We start from the raw sequence: 18,068 nt of genomic DNA, 5'->3' as shown, positions 1-18,068 counted from the left end.
CCAGCTCCAACCCCCGTGCGTAATGGTCTCTCTCATTGGCTCCCTACCTTAACAAAGGAAAGTTCTCATCTCCAAGGCCAAGCTATGCTAGATGAAAACGGGGTTGGACTGAATGGCCTTGTAGGCCCCTTCCAACTCTACCATTCTATGACTCTTAAGTCATAACACCAATTAACCTTGAGGCCTCCATGGGAAGTTTCTAGGGGAGCAGTTCTCACGATAAAAGTTCACACTGCCCCAATACGGTGAACTTTGGTTCACAACAAGATCCCAGGCAACCTGGTTGCCCATCTACTAGCTTCCACGTGGCATGGCTACACAGTGATCAGTCTGGCCAGCTCAGGCCTGCTGTGACACATCCCGGGGGTGACATTCGGGGGAGCTTCTCCCAGTGATTTGGGGCCTGCTATAGTCTGACACTGGATTATATGAAGGGAACCCACTGGGGCACGTTTACTCAGCATTTCAAGGGTATAAATCACTCGTATCTGCCTCAGCATGCAGCGCCTATGAATTCTGCAACACCTTCAAGGACTCCTCCAGATTTCACATTCATCCTGACTGGCTTGCACAAAGCTTATAATGGGGGTTAGATGGTAATCTGCTCTTTATTGAACATTTGTTCAGATTTGTTTATAGGGCGGTTATATAACTGACAAGCGTCATCCTGATGTTTGTTGGGTGTTTACATGTCTTCCTGTTCATCATTTGTTTATCCCACAAGTTTCATTGCATTTCCCTGTCACTTTCCAAATGGCAAAAAATCTATTTTTTTAATAATAATAATAATAATAAAATAATAAAATTTTATTTCTAGGCCGCCTATCTGGCCGTGTGGATTTGTGGTGCTAGGGGGACAGAGCGCTTTAATCCACTTCGAAACCTAAAGTTCCTGATCTGTGACTGAATACCTCCCACAAAATACTGACAGTCTGGAGGTGGCCCAAGTCAGGCTGAGAACGTCCCCTGCCTGAAATCCTGGGCAGTTGCTGCCAGTCAGTGTAGCCAGTACTGACCCAGATGGACCCCAGGGGTCTGGACTTGACACGCGGCAGCTTTGCAGGCTCTCTGAGCGCCACTGTCAGTTCAGTCGAGGGGCTTGTCTGGAGTACACCCCACACCGAGGCTTCCTGCGTGGAATGAGCTATGCTGGCACCCTGTGAGGACATGGCCAAGATGCTTGGAGTGGGGCGGAGAGGGCCAGCGTGCCCCTTGGCCGTCATGGTGTTTGACTTCCCACGGGAAGGAAGTGAATCTCAACTGCTTGTCAAGGAGTCAGTCCTGGCTGCCTTGAAGGAGGGAGATGTGAAGCGGTTCCTGAGAAAAGCCCTCATGGACCCCAAGGGCAGAAGTGGGTGCTCCGCAACTCCCAGGCATTCTAGGGTGAAACTGATGATCTGGATCCACTTCAGGCTTGGTTTCGGCATAGATTCTGTTGTGGCTGCTTGAGCGGATGATTTGGGCCAGGTGACTGACACGAGGAACAGGGGCCCTTGCTTATTCTCCTGGATCTTTCAGCAGCGGCTTTTGATCCCATGGCCCAACCACGGTGCCCTCCTTGATGGGCTCTCTAGATTGGGGGCTGGAGGAGGAGGGGGAGCGTGGAGTTTCAGTGGCTCCTCTCTCACGTGGAGGGTTGGTTCCAGAAGGTGCTGCTGGGAGATTAATGCGCAGCACTTTGTGGCATTCATACTTCCATTTCCCCCCGCTGAGAGAGGTCATCAGTTTTGTGTTTGGATGCTTGCTGATCCTCCCCACCCCCCAGGGCCGCTGAGAGCTGGCATGGGGCCGGGGGCAAGGTGCATGATCAGCCCCCTCCCTAAATCTTCCTACAAACCAAGTGTTACCACTTTCTTTAAACGGGTTTTAAGTTACTTAGGTTGAAGGTGTGTCTGCAAAACATAGCATAAAGATAATATATGAAATTTTATTTAATATATCAGCTCACAACTGAAACGATGGCCTGGGTCCAAGGGATCTGAAAGACCATATTCTCCCATCCAAGCCTGCCCAGGCTTTCAGATCTGCCTTGGAGGCCCTTCTCTCACTCCCCCACCCTCAGGGACGCTTTGGTGAGGATGAGAGAGAGAGGGCTATATATTATAATGCTATATTAGGCTGCATTAACAGAAGTATAGTTTCCAAATCGCGTGAAGTATTAGTTCCCCTCTGTTCAGCACTGGTTAGGCCTCATCTTGAGTCCAGTTCTAGTCTCCGCACTTTAAGAAGGATGCAGACAAACTGGAACAGGTTCAGAGGAGGGCAACAAGGATGATCAGGGGACTGGAAACAAAGTCCTATGAGGAGAGACTGAAAGAACTGGGCATGTTTAGCCTGGAGAAGAGAAGACTGAGGGGAGATAGGATAGCACTCTTCAAGCACATGAAAGGTTGTCACACACAGGAGGGCCCGGATCTCTTCTCGATCGTCCCAAAGTGCAGGACACGGAATAATGGGCTCCAGTTGCAGGAAGCCAGATTTCCACTGGACATCAGGAAAAACTTCCTAACTGTTAGAGCCATACGACAATGGAACCAGTGACCTAGAGAGGTAGTGGGCTCTCCGACACAGGAGGCCTTCAAGAGGCAGCTGGACAGCCATTTGTTGGGAACGCTTTGATTTGGATTCCTGCATTGAATAGGAGGTTAGACTTGGTGGCCTTATAGGCCTCTTCCAACTCTACTATTCTATGATTCTATGAGGGCCTTCTCAGTGGCTGCATCCAGATGGCGGAACTCCCTTCCAAGAGAGTCTAGACTGGCCTCATCCCCTTCCCTGGCAGACCAAGACCTTTCTGTTCAGATGGGCTTTCGGCAACTGACTGGCTACTGAGGACAGGGCTCTTAATCGGAGGTAGGGGTGCTGCACCTTATTATTGGATCCTGACCTGAGCAATTAAACTGTTATGCCTAAAAAAACCCTTGCAAAAAAAGTTTTTTCTTTAAAAAAAATATTCAACATAATTTCCAGACATACTTTATATCAGTTCAGGCTCATTTTTATGCTGTTTCAATGTTGTATATAGATTTGTTTTTTTTAATATAGCACAGGATCTGCAAAGGAGGTCCAGAAAAGTCATGGTGGTCCTAATTTTTCTGCAAGGATTGTACACTGAAATTATCTTGGTGTTTAAAGAGCAAGTGTTTCATATTTGGTTTTACTCACATAAATGAAAGAAAAGGTAAAATATGCAAGTTTCTTTTGGTGAGCTAAGTGTACAGGCAAATTACTTCATAATGAGATTTAGCAACAGACATTATAGTCACTGTGTTGTCTGTGGAGACACCAGCTTTTATTTTGTAATGTATGTTTTGTTTTCCCATGGTCCAGGTCTCCAGAGGCCTCCAGAGGTCCTGGCCCTGGGGATTTTGACCCCCTGCCCTTGCCCCCCTCCTCAGACCTGCCCTCCCTGGCCTTTCCCCTCCCCTGCATTTGACTGGGGTGAGGCAGCGTGTCTCACAGGCTCCTGAGACAGGCTAGCGGGAGCCACCCTAGGCTACCTTTTGCCCTTTTCCTTTCTCTCTTTTCTGCCTCTCCCTGGGCCTGGATGGGGCTGGCCTATCAAGCCACCAAGGTCATGACCAAGTCTGGGTAATGAATGAAACTTCCTGCTCCCTCTAACCTGTTGGATGTTGGATCTGGCGCAAGCAGATGCCCAGGATGCAGAACAGTATAGTGACAGGCTAGATGCCAGTTGAAGGAATGAGCTGGACAAGCAATAAGTTTTAAGAGTCACTTTACTGACAATATATCACAAGCTCTTTCTGTACAAACTCCTTGACCCCCACACCGACTGGCCAGATCTGCTAAGTCTTATAGATAAGGCCAGCTGGTTGCCTTGGATACTTGTCCTTGAGATCTGCACGGACTCTGTGCTTCTTGGCCTTGTAACTCTGCTGTGGAAAAATACATTCAGGCACTCTTTCTTTGCCAACACCCCCCACCTATTTTTCCATAGCATAAACCTTTATCATTTACATTACATCTTTCATGTTTCTTCTAACTTTTGTTATCACAATTACAGTTACATTTCTTGCAGTCACTTAAATTACATTTCTCCACATGATACATTTCTTTTCTTCAGTTTACATCAGCATCATTTGTAATACAGTTACTCCATTGCAATCTCAGCATCATTTTCATTATATTTCTTTCAGCAATTATTTTTCATGATTCCCATCATCCCACTTTTTCCAGTTACTGAAGTCTATATGCTTAATGGAATTTATTTTAAATCTAACAGGTGGAATACCTTTGGTTGTTCTCTCTGATCTGCGTGGTTGTATTTCTGCCTTAGTGTCTGTGTCTGTGTCAGGCGATTCCTCAGTTTCTCTCTCAGAGCTAGAACTTGATTCACTACTGCTGCCTGTTTCTTCTTGTTTTATTGGTACTGTATCTGCGTGTTCTTGTTCATTACTAACTTCAGTGTTTCCCAACTCCACATATGTTTTCTCTTCCCAATCCTGCTCTATTGCTTGCACACTTCTGCTTAACACCACAGACCTTTGTTTTGGCATCCAAATTCTGTAATACGTGTTTTCAAATCCCAGCATGTACCCTTTGTCTGCTCTCCTTTGCAGCTTCCCTGTCCTTTTTATTTTTGGGAACATGTACCCAGCATTCTGCTCCAAATCTAATCAAATGTTTTAATCTGGGTTTTCTGTCATACAATTTCTGATAAGGAGACATTCCAGTGGCCTTATGGAATATTCTGTTTTGAATGTAAGCTGAATACAGAACACACTCTCCCCAGAAACCTTGTGTTAAAGAGGAGTCACATAGCATTGATCTTATTGAGTCCTGAAGCAACCTGTTCCAGCGTTCAGCTAACCCGTTCTGATGAGGACTATAAGGGGCTGTTAACTCCTGTTTTATCCCTCTTTTATCCAAGTATTCAGTAAAAGAGTGTCCTAAGAACTCTCCTCCTTGATCTGATCTTATTCTCTGTATTTTGACACCAAACTGCACTTCAATTTTTGTAATAAATCTTTTCAGTTTCTCTGCAGCTTCATTTAGCTTTTAGTAAATAAACAGTGCAGAATTTTGAAAAATCATCAACTATTGTCAGGAAATATCTTGCACCCCCCTGAGTAGGTTGAAATGGCCCCACTAAGTCCATGTGTATTAATTGATAAGGTGCATTTGTACTGGGCATGGCTTCTTTGTTCTTTGCAGCCACAACTGGCCTAGTTTGTTTACACACGTGGCAGTCTACATATTTTTCACAGTTTCTCAATGTCACATCATTACTGTTCTCTGTTGTTTTCACCACATTTTCATATCCTATATGGCCTAGTTTTCTGTGCCATAAATGAACACAATTATTATGGGGTTTCTTATTAGCACACATGAGTACATGATTTGTTTGTTTCACGTGTAAGAAGAACAATGAGTTCCTCACTATTCCTTTCATAAATATTTTTCCTCCTCTCATTACATGCACTGAACCCCTTTTGAACATTACATTGAACCCCATTTCATTGAGTTTTGACACAGCCATAATGTTGCATTCAATATCAGGAACAAACAGCACATCAGTCATGGTATTGAAACCTGCTAATTTCACTGTTCCCCTACTTTTGATCTGTTTCTTAGATCCATCAGCCATTATTACATGATCCTCTACGTCACAAAATGTATGAAACATGGATTTATCTTTGATTATACTATTTGTTGCCCCACTGTCAATTGCCCATAAATCTTTACAGTTATTTCCCTGCTCATTGTTAATACATTGCTTATTCTTACTAGCATAGATCACCTGTACACATGGTTTTCTTCCTCTTTCTCTTCTTCTTGCTTCACAATTCCTTTGTAGATGTTGCCTGGAACCACAAAAATAACATGCCCTTTGTCCATACAGTCTCTCTTGTGCAGCTTTGTTGTTCTGCTTTTCCACGTGTTTAGACTCAGTCCTTTCTTGCTTTGCCATTTCTTGCCTTCTTTGAAATTCTTGTAAAAGTTTTCCTTCTATGTAATCCATATTGAGATTTGCATTGTCCATTGCTTCCAAAGAGCTCACCAGACTATCATAACATGAATCTAGTGAAGATAATGTGATATACACTTTTTGCGTTTGACAATGTTCAATTTCACGTTCTGACAACTCAGTAAACAGTCTGTATTTCCAACAAATGCTCTAACATGGTTGTATCTCCAGATAAGCACATCTGATACAATCTTCTGGCAAGATATATTTTAGAACTAGCAGTCTTTTTCACATGAATATTTCTTAAAGTTTCCCAGGTTTCCTTAGCTGTTGTTGCATCACGCACGTGCAGTAATTGAGAATCATCAATAGCAAGAACAATTAACGCCTTTGCCCTCTCATCCAGCCTTCTCCAATCTGCTGGAATAGGCACCCCGGCGGGTGGGTCTTCTGCGATAGCTTTCCACAGGTCTTCTTTCACTAGAAAAGCCTGCATTCTCTGTTTCCAAGTGCCATAATTTTTCCTTGTCAGCCTTTCTAAGGGAATCCCGGCTGATAACGTAACAGACATACTTTCACTTTTCACAGTTCACCGCCTTTGTAATTAGAGCTTCTCACCTCTGTCCTTCAGTCAGGTTTTTTTTTTTCCCCACGGCTCTCTCACAGCTTTCAGCTCAGCTTTCGGTTTCTCCGTCTCTCTGCTGTTTTACTCACTGGTCTGCAGTTCTGGCTTTTCTCTGCCGCTTTTCTGCAATCCTCAGCACCAGGTAACCATCAGCACCAGGTAACCATCCTCTGCTACCATTTGTTGGATGTTGGATCTGGTGCAAGCAGATGCCCAGGATGCAGAACAGTATAGTGACAGGCTAGATGCCAGTTGAAGGAATGAGCCGGACAAGCAATAAGTTTTAAGAGTCACTTTACTGACAATATATCACAAGCTCTCTCTGTACAAACTCCTCGACCCCCACACCGACTGGCCAGATCTGCTAAGTCTTATAGATAAGGCCAGCTGGTTGCCTTGGATACTTGTCCTTGAGATCTGCACGGACTCTGTGCTTCTTGGCCTTGTAACTCTGCTGTGGAAAAATACATTCAGGCACTCTTTCTTTGCCAACATAACCAAAGGGCAGGGAGTGGAGGTGGCTCTCTCTTGTCCTTTGACCGCTCTGTACAAAGTGCGCAACTTCAGCTGTGCCTTGATCTGCTGCCTCAGCTTCCCCTTCCAGCTTTTATTTGGAGTCAGGGCCATGGGAGAGAAGAGAGGGCAGGGTGGGGGTCAGGGCTGTGCTGCCTCCTCTAAGGAACACCCCCTCCCTTTTAAACAGGGTTGGGGAACCTTTTGTGTGTCAAGGGCCATATTACAGGGGTAATCTGTCAGGGGCCACATACAGGCAATGGGCGGGACTGGAGATAAAAGGGGGGCTGCCCCCTTTTTTCTCTCTCCTTTTCCACCACTCAGTTGTGGGGACTCCCCATGTCTGTTTCTCAAGAGTTATGGAAGATTGGTGAGGGCAGTGGAGTGACTGGGGCTGGGGGGGGGTGATGATAAAGAAAGGGTGTGTGCCTGATGGATGTATAGGGTGCATGCACTTTCATGTGTGAATGAATGAATGAATGAATGGGGATGGTGCATGCATGTGTGAGAAAGAGGTTAGGGGAGTGATCCTGAAAGAGGGAGGGAGGGAGGCTTTGGAGACGGGTGATCCTGAAAGAAAGGGGAGGTGTATTGGTCATGATGATGATGAGAGAGAAAGAGATATGGGGGGCAATTGTTGCTGACAAGGGGGGGAGTTTGGATTCTTTGGCTGTGTATGCCCCCCCTCAATATATTTAAAGCACATGGCTTCCCACAAAGGATCCTGGGAGGGGTACTTAACCCCTCACAGAGCTACAGTTCCCAGCACCTTTAACAAACTAGTTTCTGTGAACCACTTAAGTTTTTTTAAAAAGTGAAATGTAACTTTTGTTGAATAAAAACAAATAAATGGTTTGAACATGCAGCCTCTGAAATGGGTGTTCTGTTGAAAACTGTGGGTTCAAAGGAGTGGCAATTTTGGGGTCAGACCCCCCCACCTCATACTCTATTTCTTGGGCCAAGTTACTGTTGTGTCCCAGAAACAAGTCAGAAGGAAATAACAAAGACTTTATTCTACTATAAGTATATTTACCACCGCTGAACAAGTTTCCCTGGGCCTGCCAATTCCCCATTCTTACCTTTTTTTATGGGCTGAATCCCTTCGGCTGGCTACTACTCCTAAAAGAAGGCTGAAAGGGAACCTAATCACCACAGCTACTTCTCTATGTCAGCCTCACCAGGTTGCCTTTGATGGGAAAAGGGTTTTGTATGGGGCCACCACCACAGCAGCCATTTTGTGAATGGGGATTCCCCTCAGTGGCAGCCATTTTGTGATGGTGCCATCTCCATATTTGCCCACTGGCACCCCAAAAGGTGGGGAGCGGCTTGGCCTGAGCAGCCCCTGGAAGCTGCTGGTAGTGAGTGTCTGTGGATCCCATTTGTTATTTCACTTATTGTAAAGATTTATAACCCACTATGCTACTACATATATATGCGTGTGTGTGTTTTACTCAAGGCAGCTGATAGTAATTAATGCTAATTAATTAATGCTAGAGAGCCAGTGTGGCGTAGTGGTTAAGAGTGCTGGACTACGACTTGGGAGCCCAGGGTTCGAATCCCCACCCAGCCATGAAGCTTACTGGGTGACCTCTTGGGCCACTTACTGCCTCTCAGCCTCAGATGAAGGCCATGGTGAGCCACCTCTGAACACCGATTACCATGAACACCCTATTCGTAGGGTCAACATAGGTCGGGATCGACTTGAAGGCCGTCCATTTCCATTTTTCAATTAATGCTAGCTTATGTGTGTGTGTACATATATATATATATATATATATACGAACGAAATTGTGATTAACCAAACAGAGGTTTTTATTATATTAACAAAACGTTTCAGCTTCCGCCTTCACCAGCTGCCAACATACAAATGCTGTTACCAAGGTGGCAGTTATAGAGCTTTGAGGATGGAATGGTCAGAGGGGCTTCATTTGCAGAAGCTAAGTGATGCTGGTACTGTCCTCCAGGTTCAGGCCATGTGGGGCCAATGTGTCCAGAGAGTAAATCCAAAAGTTCTCCCTTTTGGTCAATGCTGCTGGATCTGCTGGCATCTCTATCGCTGTCATGGAAAAGTCCAACAGGCTGTGACCCTCGATGTTAAAATGCTTTGCAACTGGTTGCTTTATATATATATGAACTCAAGGCAGAAGACAGCCAGGGAGGGGAGGAGTCCCGGACCCTCCCCTGAGGTGCTTGGGCCCCCACGCCAATTTGTGACCTGCCCGCTGCTGACTCCTCTGCCAGCCTCACACACCTATATCAGGAAAAGGGCGCCCTCTGCTGGCGGCCCTGGCATTTGCAGCCTGCAAAGTCCCCCCCCCCTGCGTCAATCCTGCTTCCGCCAAACACCTCCTGCTCCTCATCTAGGGAGGAAGGAGGGGGAAAAGAAGGCTGTGTGGGGAGTTCCTCCTTTGCAGTGTGCTTCTAAATATTCCGTAGTAATCTGCTTTTATTCTCTTTGTTGGATATAGGAATAATAACAAGAGTCCTATTGCTCTGACCAAATTTACAGCTCCAGAGGCACAGGAGTGTTAGACTAAAAACCAAAAAAGTTTGGAGATCCTGTGTTGGGTCTCCTGCTTAATATAGTGTAGTTTGGCAGAGAGATACCAACAAGGAGCCACTGATGAATTTTGCACTGGGTTAAGGTTTCCTGCACTGAGGTTTCCACATACGTTTTGAACAGCAATGATTATTTTATTCCTGGGTGACATTCAGACCTCACTATGCTATTTCTAAACATTTTTCTTTAATTTTTATCTGGACTATTTTTTATTTTCCAGGATCCTATATCCTGGACACCAGATTCATAGAATAGTAGAATTGGAAGGGGCCTATGAGGTCATTGAGTCCAACCCCCTGCTCAATGCAAGAATCCAAATTAAAGCATCCCCAACAGGTGGCTTTCCAGCTGCCTCTTGAAGGCCTTCTGGGTTGGACAGCCCCCCACCTTCCCTGGGTCATTGAGTCCATTGTCGTACAGCTCTACGAGTTAGCAAATTTTTAAGGATGCTCAGTCAAAATCTGGCTTCCTGTAACTTGAGCCCATTATTCTGTGTTGTGCACTCTGAGGCGATTGACAAGAGATCCGGGCCCTCCTCTGTGTGGCAACCTTTCATGTACTTGAAGAGTGCTATCATATCTCTCCTCAGTCTTCTCTTCTCCAGGCTAAACATGCCCAGTTCTTTCAGTCTCTCCTCATAGGGCTTTGTTTCCAGTCCCCTGATCATTCTCGTTGCCCTCCTCTGAACCTGTTCCAGTTTGTCTGCATCCTTCTTGAAGTGTGGTGTCCAGGACGCAGTACTCAAGATGAGGCCTAAACAGTGCTGAACACCACCTTCCCTTTCTTGATTTTATGTAATATGCATCTAAGACCACAGGAGGCCGTGTCCTGGAATTTCACTCTGGATTGGTAGCTCTGTTCTCGTAAATGAAAAAAGGCCATGTATTTCTAGGACAGCTGGGACAATGTAGTAAGCTTTAACTAGAGGGCTGGTTCTTCTGAACAGAGTTAGGTTTAAAAGTTCAGTTGCATATCTATATTCTATTTTGTTTCCTGTGACATCATTGTTTGCATATACTGTTCCCTTCCTCACAATTCTTTAATGTAATGTTCTGTTGATTTCTCTTTGATATTATTATGCTCAAATTTTTCATAAACTGAAATGCATTCACTGGTCTTCTACTGATATATTTAAAACAAACCTTTTGAAAGAGATGTTAGCCTCTCATTTGAGCTGACTAAGAACCTCATTCCCAGGAGTCAGGAATCACAAGTGGGGAGAGCACTGCCGTTGCGCTCAGCTGACCTGTTCTGGGCATCCCCCATTGGTTGGGCACTGTGAGGAGCAGGAGACTGGATGGGGGACCCTTTTGGCCTGATCCTGCTGCTGCTTTAGGGCTCTTTTTCTGCCCTCGTGAAGATAATTGAAGTTGAGTCGCTGCCATGTTAGACGTATCAGCATTCAAAATAAAGAAGTTCCTTTGCTGCAGGAGACACTCCACACCCAAGGGCACCAGACATGTCAGCGTCACAGACAGTATCCGTATCATCTTTGGGGGCCCCCCATAGCTCAGTGGGGGAGCATCTGCTCTGCATGCAAAGGTCCCAGATTCACTCTCCAATGGCATCTCCGAGTAGGGAACGTCCCCTGCCTGGACCCTTGGAGAGTTGCTGCTGCAGGTCAGTGTGGACAGTTCTGAGCTAGATGGCCCAATGTTCTGACTTGGTATAAGGCAGCTTCCTGCGTCTGTCTCCCACGAGAGTCATGGAATCATAGAACAGTAGAGTTGGAAGGGGCCTATAAGGCCATCAAATCCAACCCCTGCTCAATGCAGGAATCCAAATCAAAGTCCATGCCGTCCCCTGCCTCCTCCTCTTATAAGTTTGCCCCTGTGATCCTGCAGTCTCTAATCCTGGAGCAAAGTGGCCTATTCTAGATGCCAAAGGGCCTCCCTGGCCAGTGGCTGGGTGGGGGTGTTGAATGTGGAAGCTGAAGTCTCCCATTTCAGGCAGTGGCTAGTTTCTTCTGACCAATCTCCCCCCCCCCATCATAAATACAGTTAACACTTATGCTCCACCAGCCTCTGCCACAGATCAGCCTGTGGCAACCCAGACCCCAAAGTGGGCCACAAAACATTAATTCCTGTTTGTGTGGAGGCCACGTGCTATGCAAATGTTTTGTTTGCATTTATTCCTGCTAGCTGTCTTTTTTTGGATTGTGTTGTTTCCCCATGTCTTTGATTTAATTTGTTTATTGTAATTTTAACTTTTAAAAAGTTCCTCTGTTGAATCCCTTACATTTCTGTCTTGTCTGTTTTCCAGAAGCATATGAACTGATGTGCTCTGTGTGCACAATAAATGTTGCTCCCTTTTTCATTCTGTCTGATGAGGAGTTCTGTGAAGTCTGGAATCCGGCATACCATGGTACCGATAAGAATTGGCTTGTGAAAGAACCCATTGCCTTCCTTTGTCCCTCCTGTTCCATGTCTGACCCTCCCTGAGGCCGCCAAACAGCCAGGGAGGGAGGAAGGAAGGCAGCGGGGAGGGGGGATTCAACTCACCCAAGGCTGGCTGGCCTCCCCCCCATCCCACCCCATCCCAACCCCCACTTTGGCACTGGATCTTCTGACCAAAGTTTACGGCTCATCTTCCCGTAAAGTGTCCCTTGAGACATACTTCATAATTCCCTGCCACAGCCCCTCCCCTGACACAGTGACTCAGAGAATCCTGTCGGTGCAAAGTTCTCGTGTGGCTCCTCCGATGACGCTGGCAAGGAGAACTCCTTGCCCAAGCAGACCATCTTCGGCTGGCACACTGCTCTGCTCTGCTCTGCCTGGGTGGCCATGGATAGTCACCACACCTGGTTCATCTCTGCCTTCCTCCTCCTCTCCTTCTTGCTCACCACAGCTGGTAAAGGGGCAGGGGCAGGGAGGGGCTGGGAACCAGGGGGTGCTGGGAGTCAGGGGTCCCGGGGGGCCTGCTGGGAGTAGAAAGGGGGGGTGAAGCCCAGTGGCTTCCTCTGGGGAGGCAGCAGGAGTCCAAATGGTGTTGAGCAGGGCTGGAGGTTGTGGGCAGAGCCTGCCCCCCAAGTCCTCATCTTAAGGAAGGGGTTCTGTGCCCATTAGCAGCTTTTGCCTGTGACAGCTGCTCTTCCTGAGAACCCGGCTGGACTTTGTCTTTTGCAGCGCAAACCTGCCTGAACAGGGGTGTCTATGATGGGGTGAAGTGCCGCTGCCCGCCTTCCTTCTATGGCCCTCGCTGTGAATTTCTGGTTGATGGCTCCCCCACCCCTGCTACTTCCATAGCCCCAGAGGAAAGGCCTACCACTACCACTCCTCCAGGTGAGTGAAGGGCCAGCCCCACCCTCCTGGCATGTGGGGCTGGGCCTACATTTTTCATCTGCTTCCCTTTGGGAACAGGGAGGCTCACAGAGTGTCATTTGAGCTTTTGTAGTGGGGGAGGCTTAGCTCTGGGGGAAAGTTGTGTGAAGAACCTAGAAAGCCATGGCCCAGAGCCGGAGGAAGGGGAAGAACCCCCCCTTAACCCCCTGCCCCCTACATCTGGGAATGCTGGGTCGCTTCTAGCTGCTCTCTTGAGTCAGTCCTCATCCTGCTCATTGTTGGCATTTATTTTGGAGCGTTAAAGAAAAGCGTGCTTTTAAATGTAAGAACTATTGGAATACCTTTTCCCCAGAGGTGGTCTGGAGTGGGCAGAGGTGTCCCTTCCTACCAGGAGCTGGGCCTTCCATGGCTAACACAGGCTGTCACTATCCATTCCCCCCCCCTGCCAGTGTCATCCCACAATCAGTCATGCAACTGGGCCAGTGAGGACAGGGAGGGGGAGCGTAACTTTTCATAATCTGCTTACAAAAAGACACATTTCTGTTTTGCTGACTTTGAAGATTTTCACAGTGTTGTCAAATACATTTAAAGCACTCGCCATACATTTAATGCACATTTAAAGCACATTATTTTCCCCAAAGAATCCTGGGAACTGTAGTTTACCCCTCAAAGCTACAATTCCCAGTATCTTTAACAAACTACAGTTTCCAGGATTCTTGGGGGTAGGGTGGGAGTGTGCTTTAAGCAGAGCTTGGAAGATTACTTTTAAAAAGTAGTAACTTACAGTTACATGGCCCAAAAAAGTAGTAATTACCGTTACAATTACAATTGCTCTGAAAGTAACTGATTACTTTACTTTGCCTTCAAAGTAATCGCTACAATTACATTTCAGTTACTTTAAAAAATGCCTACAAGGTGCTGGTCTTGGCTGCTGCACATCTAAGTAGCCTAAAACAATATTAAAAATAAACAAACACATACAGAGGTAGTAGAATAATTATTTTTATTCATAAGATAGCAATGGTGGTCTCTCTGCTGGTAAGGGTGGTGGGGAGGGAGGCTGAGGCCACTGCTCAGATCTTTGCATGTTAAACCAAGTGCAACCCCCCCCCTCAGCCAGCCAGCATAATAGCAAACATTTTCCCCTGAGATGCAAAAAAGTTAAAATACTGCAAATGCAGCGCAGTAGCCAGAGAGGGTGGTGGAGGCCACTTTGTGTGCCAAGTGCAAACACATTATTCTCTCTCTCTCTCTCTTTGTCGTCTTTCCCCTCCACAGTTCTTTATCTCCATTCTGCTGCTGCCTCCTTCTCCTCCTTTATCCATGTTCTTGACCTCCGGATCCTTTCCCCTCCACTCCATTCTTCACCACCACTATCCGTTTTTAAAAATAATTGTTTTCTTCACTCCACCCCATCTCACTCTCCGCCTCCTCCCTCGTTGCCTCCTACCCATCCACAGAGCATGAGGAAAGAGCGACACTGCACAGAAGCCCAGTTTGAGGCACATGGTTTTCATCCACAAATCAGAGGAGCAGAAGACTTCCCCTGCTCCCCCCCAAGTAATGCCCAAAAGTAATTCTGGAAACGTTACAATTACTCCGCAAAAGTAGTAAAATTACTTCTAGTTCTATTACAATCAAAATGTAAAGGAATTACCCACTCGTTACTCAAAAGAGTAATGAATTACAAGTAATTAGTTGCTTGTAACTAGTCACTTCCAAGCTCTGGCTTTAAGTGTATGGTTTGTGCTTGTAGCCTGACTTCCCCCTTGGAATCCTGGGAATTGTCATTTGTTAAAGGGCTCCTAACAAATCCCAGGATTCTTGGGGGGGGGAACCATGACTGTTGAAGTTGTATAAGAGCGCTTTAAACGTGTAATGTAGATGTGACCTGATTGATAGTCCTCCCAACAAGGTGGGGGAAGGTTGCAGGCTATCAGGTAATGAGTATGTCATGTTAATATTTAGCACTGTTGCCTCTTTGGGATGGATTGAGGTGTTTCTTTTTAGACTTGCTCCTCAGAATTGGATTTGAAGACCTGCAAATGAGTGAAATGGCCAAGTTCTTTTCCCCTTTGGCTCTGCTGCTGAAGGGACTTGACAATAACTCCTTTCTCCCTTTCAGTTCTCTGCCAAAATGGTGGCCATTTCAATGGGTCCAACTGCGTATGCCCCCCTGGTTATTGGGGGCTTTTGTGTGAATCATTTGACACCAAAGACTGCCTAAACGGGGGGATCTGGAGTGGAACAGACTGCCTGTGCACCCGCTACTTCTGGGGCCGCCAGTGTGAATTTGTTATGAATGTCATTGAGGTCAACGCAGGTACGCTGACATGATGCCCTGATACTCTGAATGAGAGCAGAGGGAAATCTGGGGAGGGGGAGATTCAGGTCACCCTCCTAGCCCCTCGATTCAGAAATTAAAAGTTCTGTTTCGGAATCTGACATTCAAGCTCTGGGCTGAATTCTCAGTTTTGTCCAGGGGTGGATTTTAGCTGTTGGTGTTGCATACAATTGATACTAATCTCCAGTGTATGTTTCTTTTAAAATAATGAAAGTCAATTTTTGCATCATCATTCCTTTTTCCTGTTGTGTCATGTCTTTTAGACTATTAGCCTGATGGAAGAACTTTTATTGATCTGTAATCTGCTCTGGGAGCCTTTTTGGCTGAAGAGTAGGCAAGAAATAAATTGTCAATAAATAGTTTATTTCCAGCTCCCCTCCCCCCAACTACAACCCAGTGGACTCGAGTCTCCATCCATGTGTTGTCCTGGGTTGACTGGGTTGGGAATTAACTGTTGGAACAATGTGCTCTCTTGGCAGTGGTGGATGCCTTTGTTGACATAATGGTAAAGATCACCAACCGCAACTTCACATCAGAACTGGCTAATTCTTCCTCTCCAGCTTATAAAGACTTTGCACAGGAGTTTATACAACAGGTGAGGGATGAGCCTGCCAGACACAGGGCTTAAGGTGTACCCAGAGCAATTGCCCCCTCCTCAGAATGGACAACATGATGAAAGACTGAAGAGCCCCTGAGCCAGTGAAGAGTGCACTTCTCCCACCACTGAACAGCCACAGCAAGGCCTGGGGAAAGATGGTTTTGTGCGAGTCCAGACAGAAAGAGGCCCCAGGGTCTCCTTCGCTGGAAAATTAAGCCTTGGCTAGGGAGGAGGCCAGAGAGGTTCTGTAATGAGCAGCAGTTCCCAGGGAGTTTGTTTTGCTAATTAACAGTTCCAATCATGGGAAGGCTGCACAAGGGCACTTGATTTCCCCTTTCCAAGTGCTCACCCCCCCCCAAGTTGCTCTTAACTCTGTGGAGGAAAAAAGACAGGGATGCTAGATCTGTCCCCTCCTTACAGAGTGTGTGTGTGGGGGGGAGGGATTCAGATCAGGAAAAGGGGCATGAAAGGAAAGGGTTAACCACTCCCCACACACACACCTCCAAGGCTGCTGGGCTGCATGTGGAGCCTACTCATCACTCATCAGTGAAACAAAATTCGGGGAGAGCTACCCTAATCAATGCCTCATGTGGCCTCCAATGGCAGTGGGGCTGGAGGGCGTCCACAGGGTGGAGGGTTGTGGGGGGTGGGGTGGGTCCCTAAGGCTGACTTCCTGTTGTAATATCCGTAGGAACCTCTTGAGGACTGTGGTTGAGCCAAGCCAGATTTGTTGAAAAGGAAGCCTCACTGAGGCGACAAGTCTGACTTTAGTCTGCCATAGAATCACAAGAATATCAGTGTCAGGCCTGAATTTTGCCTTCCAGGTGGAACCGATTTACCGGACGGTGCCCGAGTACCACAATATGACGATCGTGCAACTGAAGTGAGCCACAGAAAATGCTTTCCTGCTGTCAAAAGCATAACTCACCTCCCCCTCATAAGACAAGACACCATCTGGGGCCAAATGAGCTACCCGGCACCTGTGTGTGTGTGTGTTGGGGGGGCATGTCATTGGCATGCCAACCAGGAGCCCATCTTCAGGCTAGAAGGGACCCTGGTGGCCCTAGAGGGACCCTGCTGGTCAGTGTAGGCACTACTGAGGTACATGGACCTCAACAGCCTGACTCTGGTATAAGGCAGCGTCTGATGTTCCTGTGGGGGGTGCCCTCTTCCTAAGGAGGAGCTGGTTGGCCAAAGAAGGCTCTCCCAGGCTGACAGAGCAAGTGAGGTGGTTTGGCTTTTCTGACAGCAATGCAGTTCCCTGGGCTCCTCTGTGTGTGTGTATGAGAGAGAGAGAGAGGGAGGAGGTCACTTAGCCATGACACGTAGATCAGTTTGCTGTGCAGGCGTGCAAGATCCCCTGAGCCAGACCCAGTTGGGGTCAGTCTGCTTGGCCTATCGCATCACCCACTTCTGCCAGGCCAGACTCGTGCTTTACTAAGGCTGCATACAGAAACCATACATTGAAAGCGCATCTCCACCCCAAAGAATCCTGGGAACTGCAGCTTACCCCCTCACAAAGCGACTGTTCCCAGCACCCTTAACAAACTACCGTTCTCAGACTGTATTGTGGGCAGTGGGGGCCTAGCTTTGAACGTGTGGCATGTGTTTGCAGCAGCACAACTGTCAAGGTTTGTGTTATTTAAAAGTCTAGATTTGGCTGTTTTTCATGAAGCAAATAAGGACATCTTGAAGCTGTTTCTCTGGGAAAGATCTGGAGAGTGGAGGGACCCAGCAGAGGAACCAAAGTGCTCCCTGAGCAGTTGTACAGGAGGAACACCCAGTGAGAAAAAAGAAACAGCTGAAAACATGCTGTGAAAAAGGTGAAATCCATGTTGGGGATAATTAGGAACAGGATCAAAAACAAACTTGCCACTCCCATAATGCTGTTATATAAATCTGTAGGGAGACCACACTTGGAGTACTGTGTACGGTTCTAGTCGCCTCACCTTAAAAAAAGAAAGGTTATTGTAGAGCTGGAAAAGTTTCAGAAGAGGGCAAGCAAAGTGTCCAAGGGGATGGAGTGATTCCCCTGTGTTCGATGACAGTAGCTTGCAGCCGCAAGTAACACCTGGCCACCTGTCATCCCTGGGCAAAGAGCCCCACGTGCAGTGGGGCAGTGGTCCATGGGGTGAGTGGGGCACTGGCTGCCTCACCCTGCTCAGTCTGCCCTCGCCCAGCCTGCCTTCTTTCTTACAACCAGTCTGCCACCTGACCC

The 18,068-nt window shown here is 47.0% G+C and overlaps 1 protein-coding gene across 1 annotated transcript; it reads left to right on the top strand.

The window, feature by feature from the left end:
* Window positions 1–1,167: 1,167 nt before the first annotated feature.
* On the top strand, window positions 1,168–15,523 carry LOC133366758 (delta-like protein C). The gene is made up of 5 exons (XM_061590224.1): window positions 1,168–1,351; window positions 11,890–11,991; window positions 12,753–12,908; window positions 15,034–15,231; window positions 15,516–15,523. The coding sequence occupies exons 1-5, from the start codon at window positions 1,168–1,170 to the stop codon at window positions 15,521–15,523; spliced, it is 648 nt and encodes a 215-aa protein (XP_061446208.1).
* Window positions 15,524–18,068: the final 2,545 nt, after the last annotated feature.

The sequence above is a fragment of the Rhineura floridana genome, chromosome 11 (genome assembly GCF_030035675.1).
Source record: "Rhineura floridana isolate rRhiFlo1 chromosome 11, rRhiFlo1.hap2, whole genome shotgun sequence".
In the NCBI taxonomy this organism is placed as follows: Eukaryota; Metazoa; Chordata; class Lepidosauria; order Squamata; family Rhineuridae; genus Rhineura; species Rhineura floridana.
This window is presented reverse-complemented; position numbering and strand designations above follow the sequence as displayed.

Excerpts from the sequence above, each read along its gene's own strand:
- LOC133366758 (XM_061590224.1), top strand. The coding sequence starts at position 1,168 with ATGGCCAAGATGCTTGGAGTGGGGCGGAGAGGGCCAGCGTGCCCCTTG. Across the intron at positions 11,992-12,752 it reads CTGGAATCCGGCATACCATG|CGCAAACCTGCCTGAACAGG; the intron begins GTACCGATAAGA and ends TGTCTTTTGCAG. Across the intron at positions 12,909-15,033 it reads TACCACTACCACTCCTCCAG|TTCTCTGCCAAAATGGTGGC; the intron begins GTGAGTGAAGGG and ends TCTCCCTTTCAG.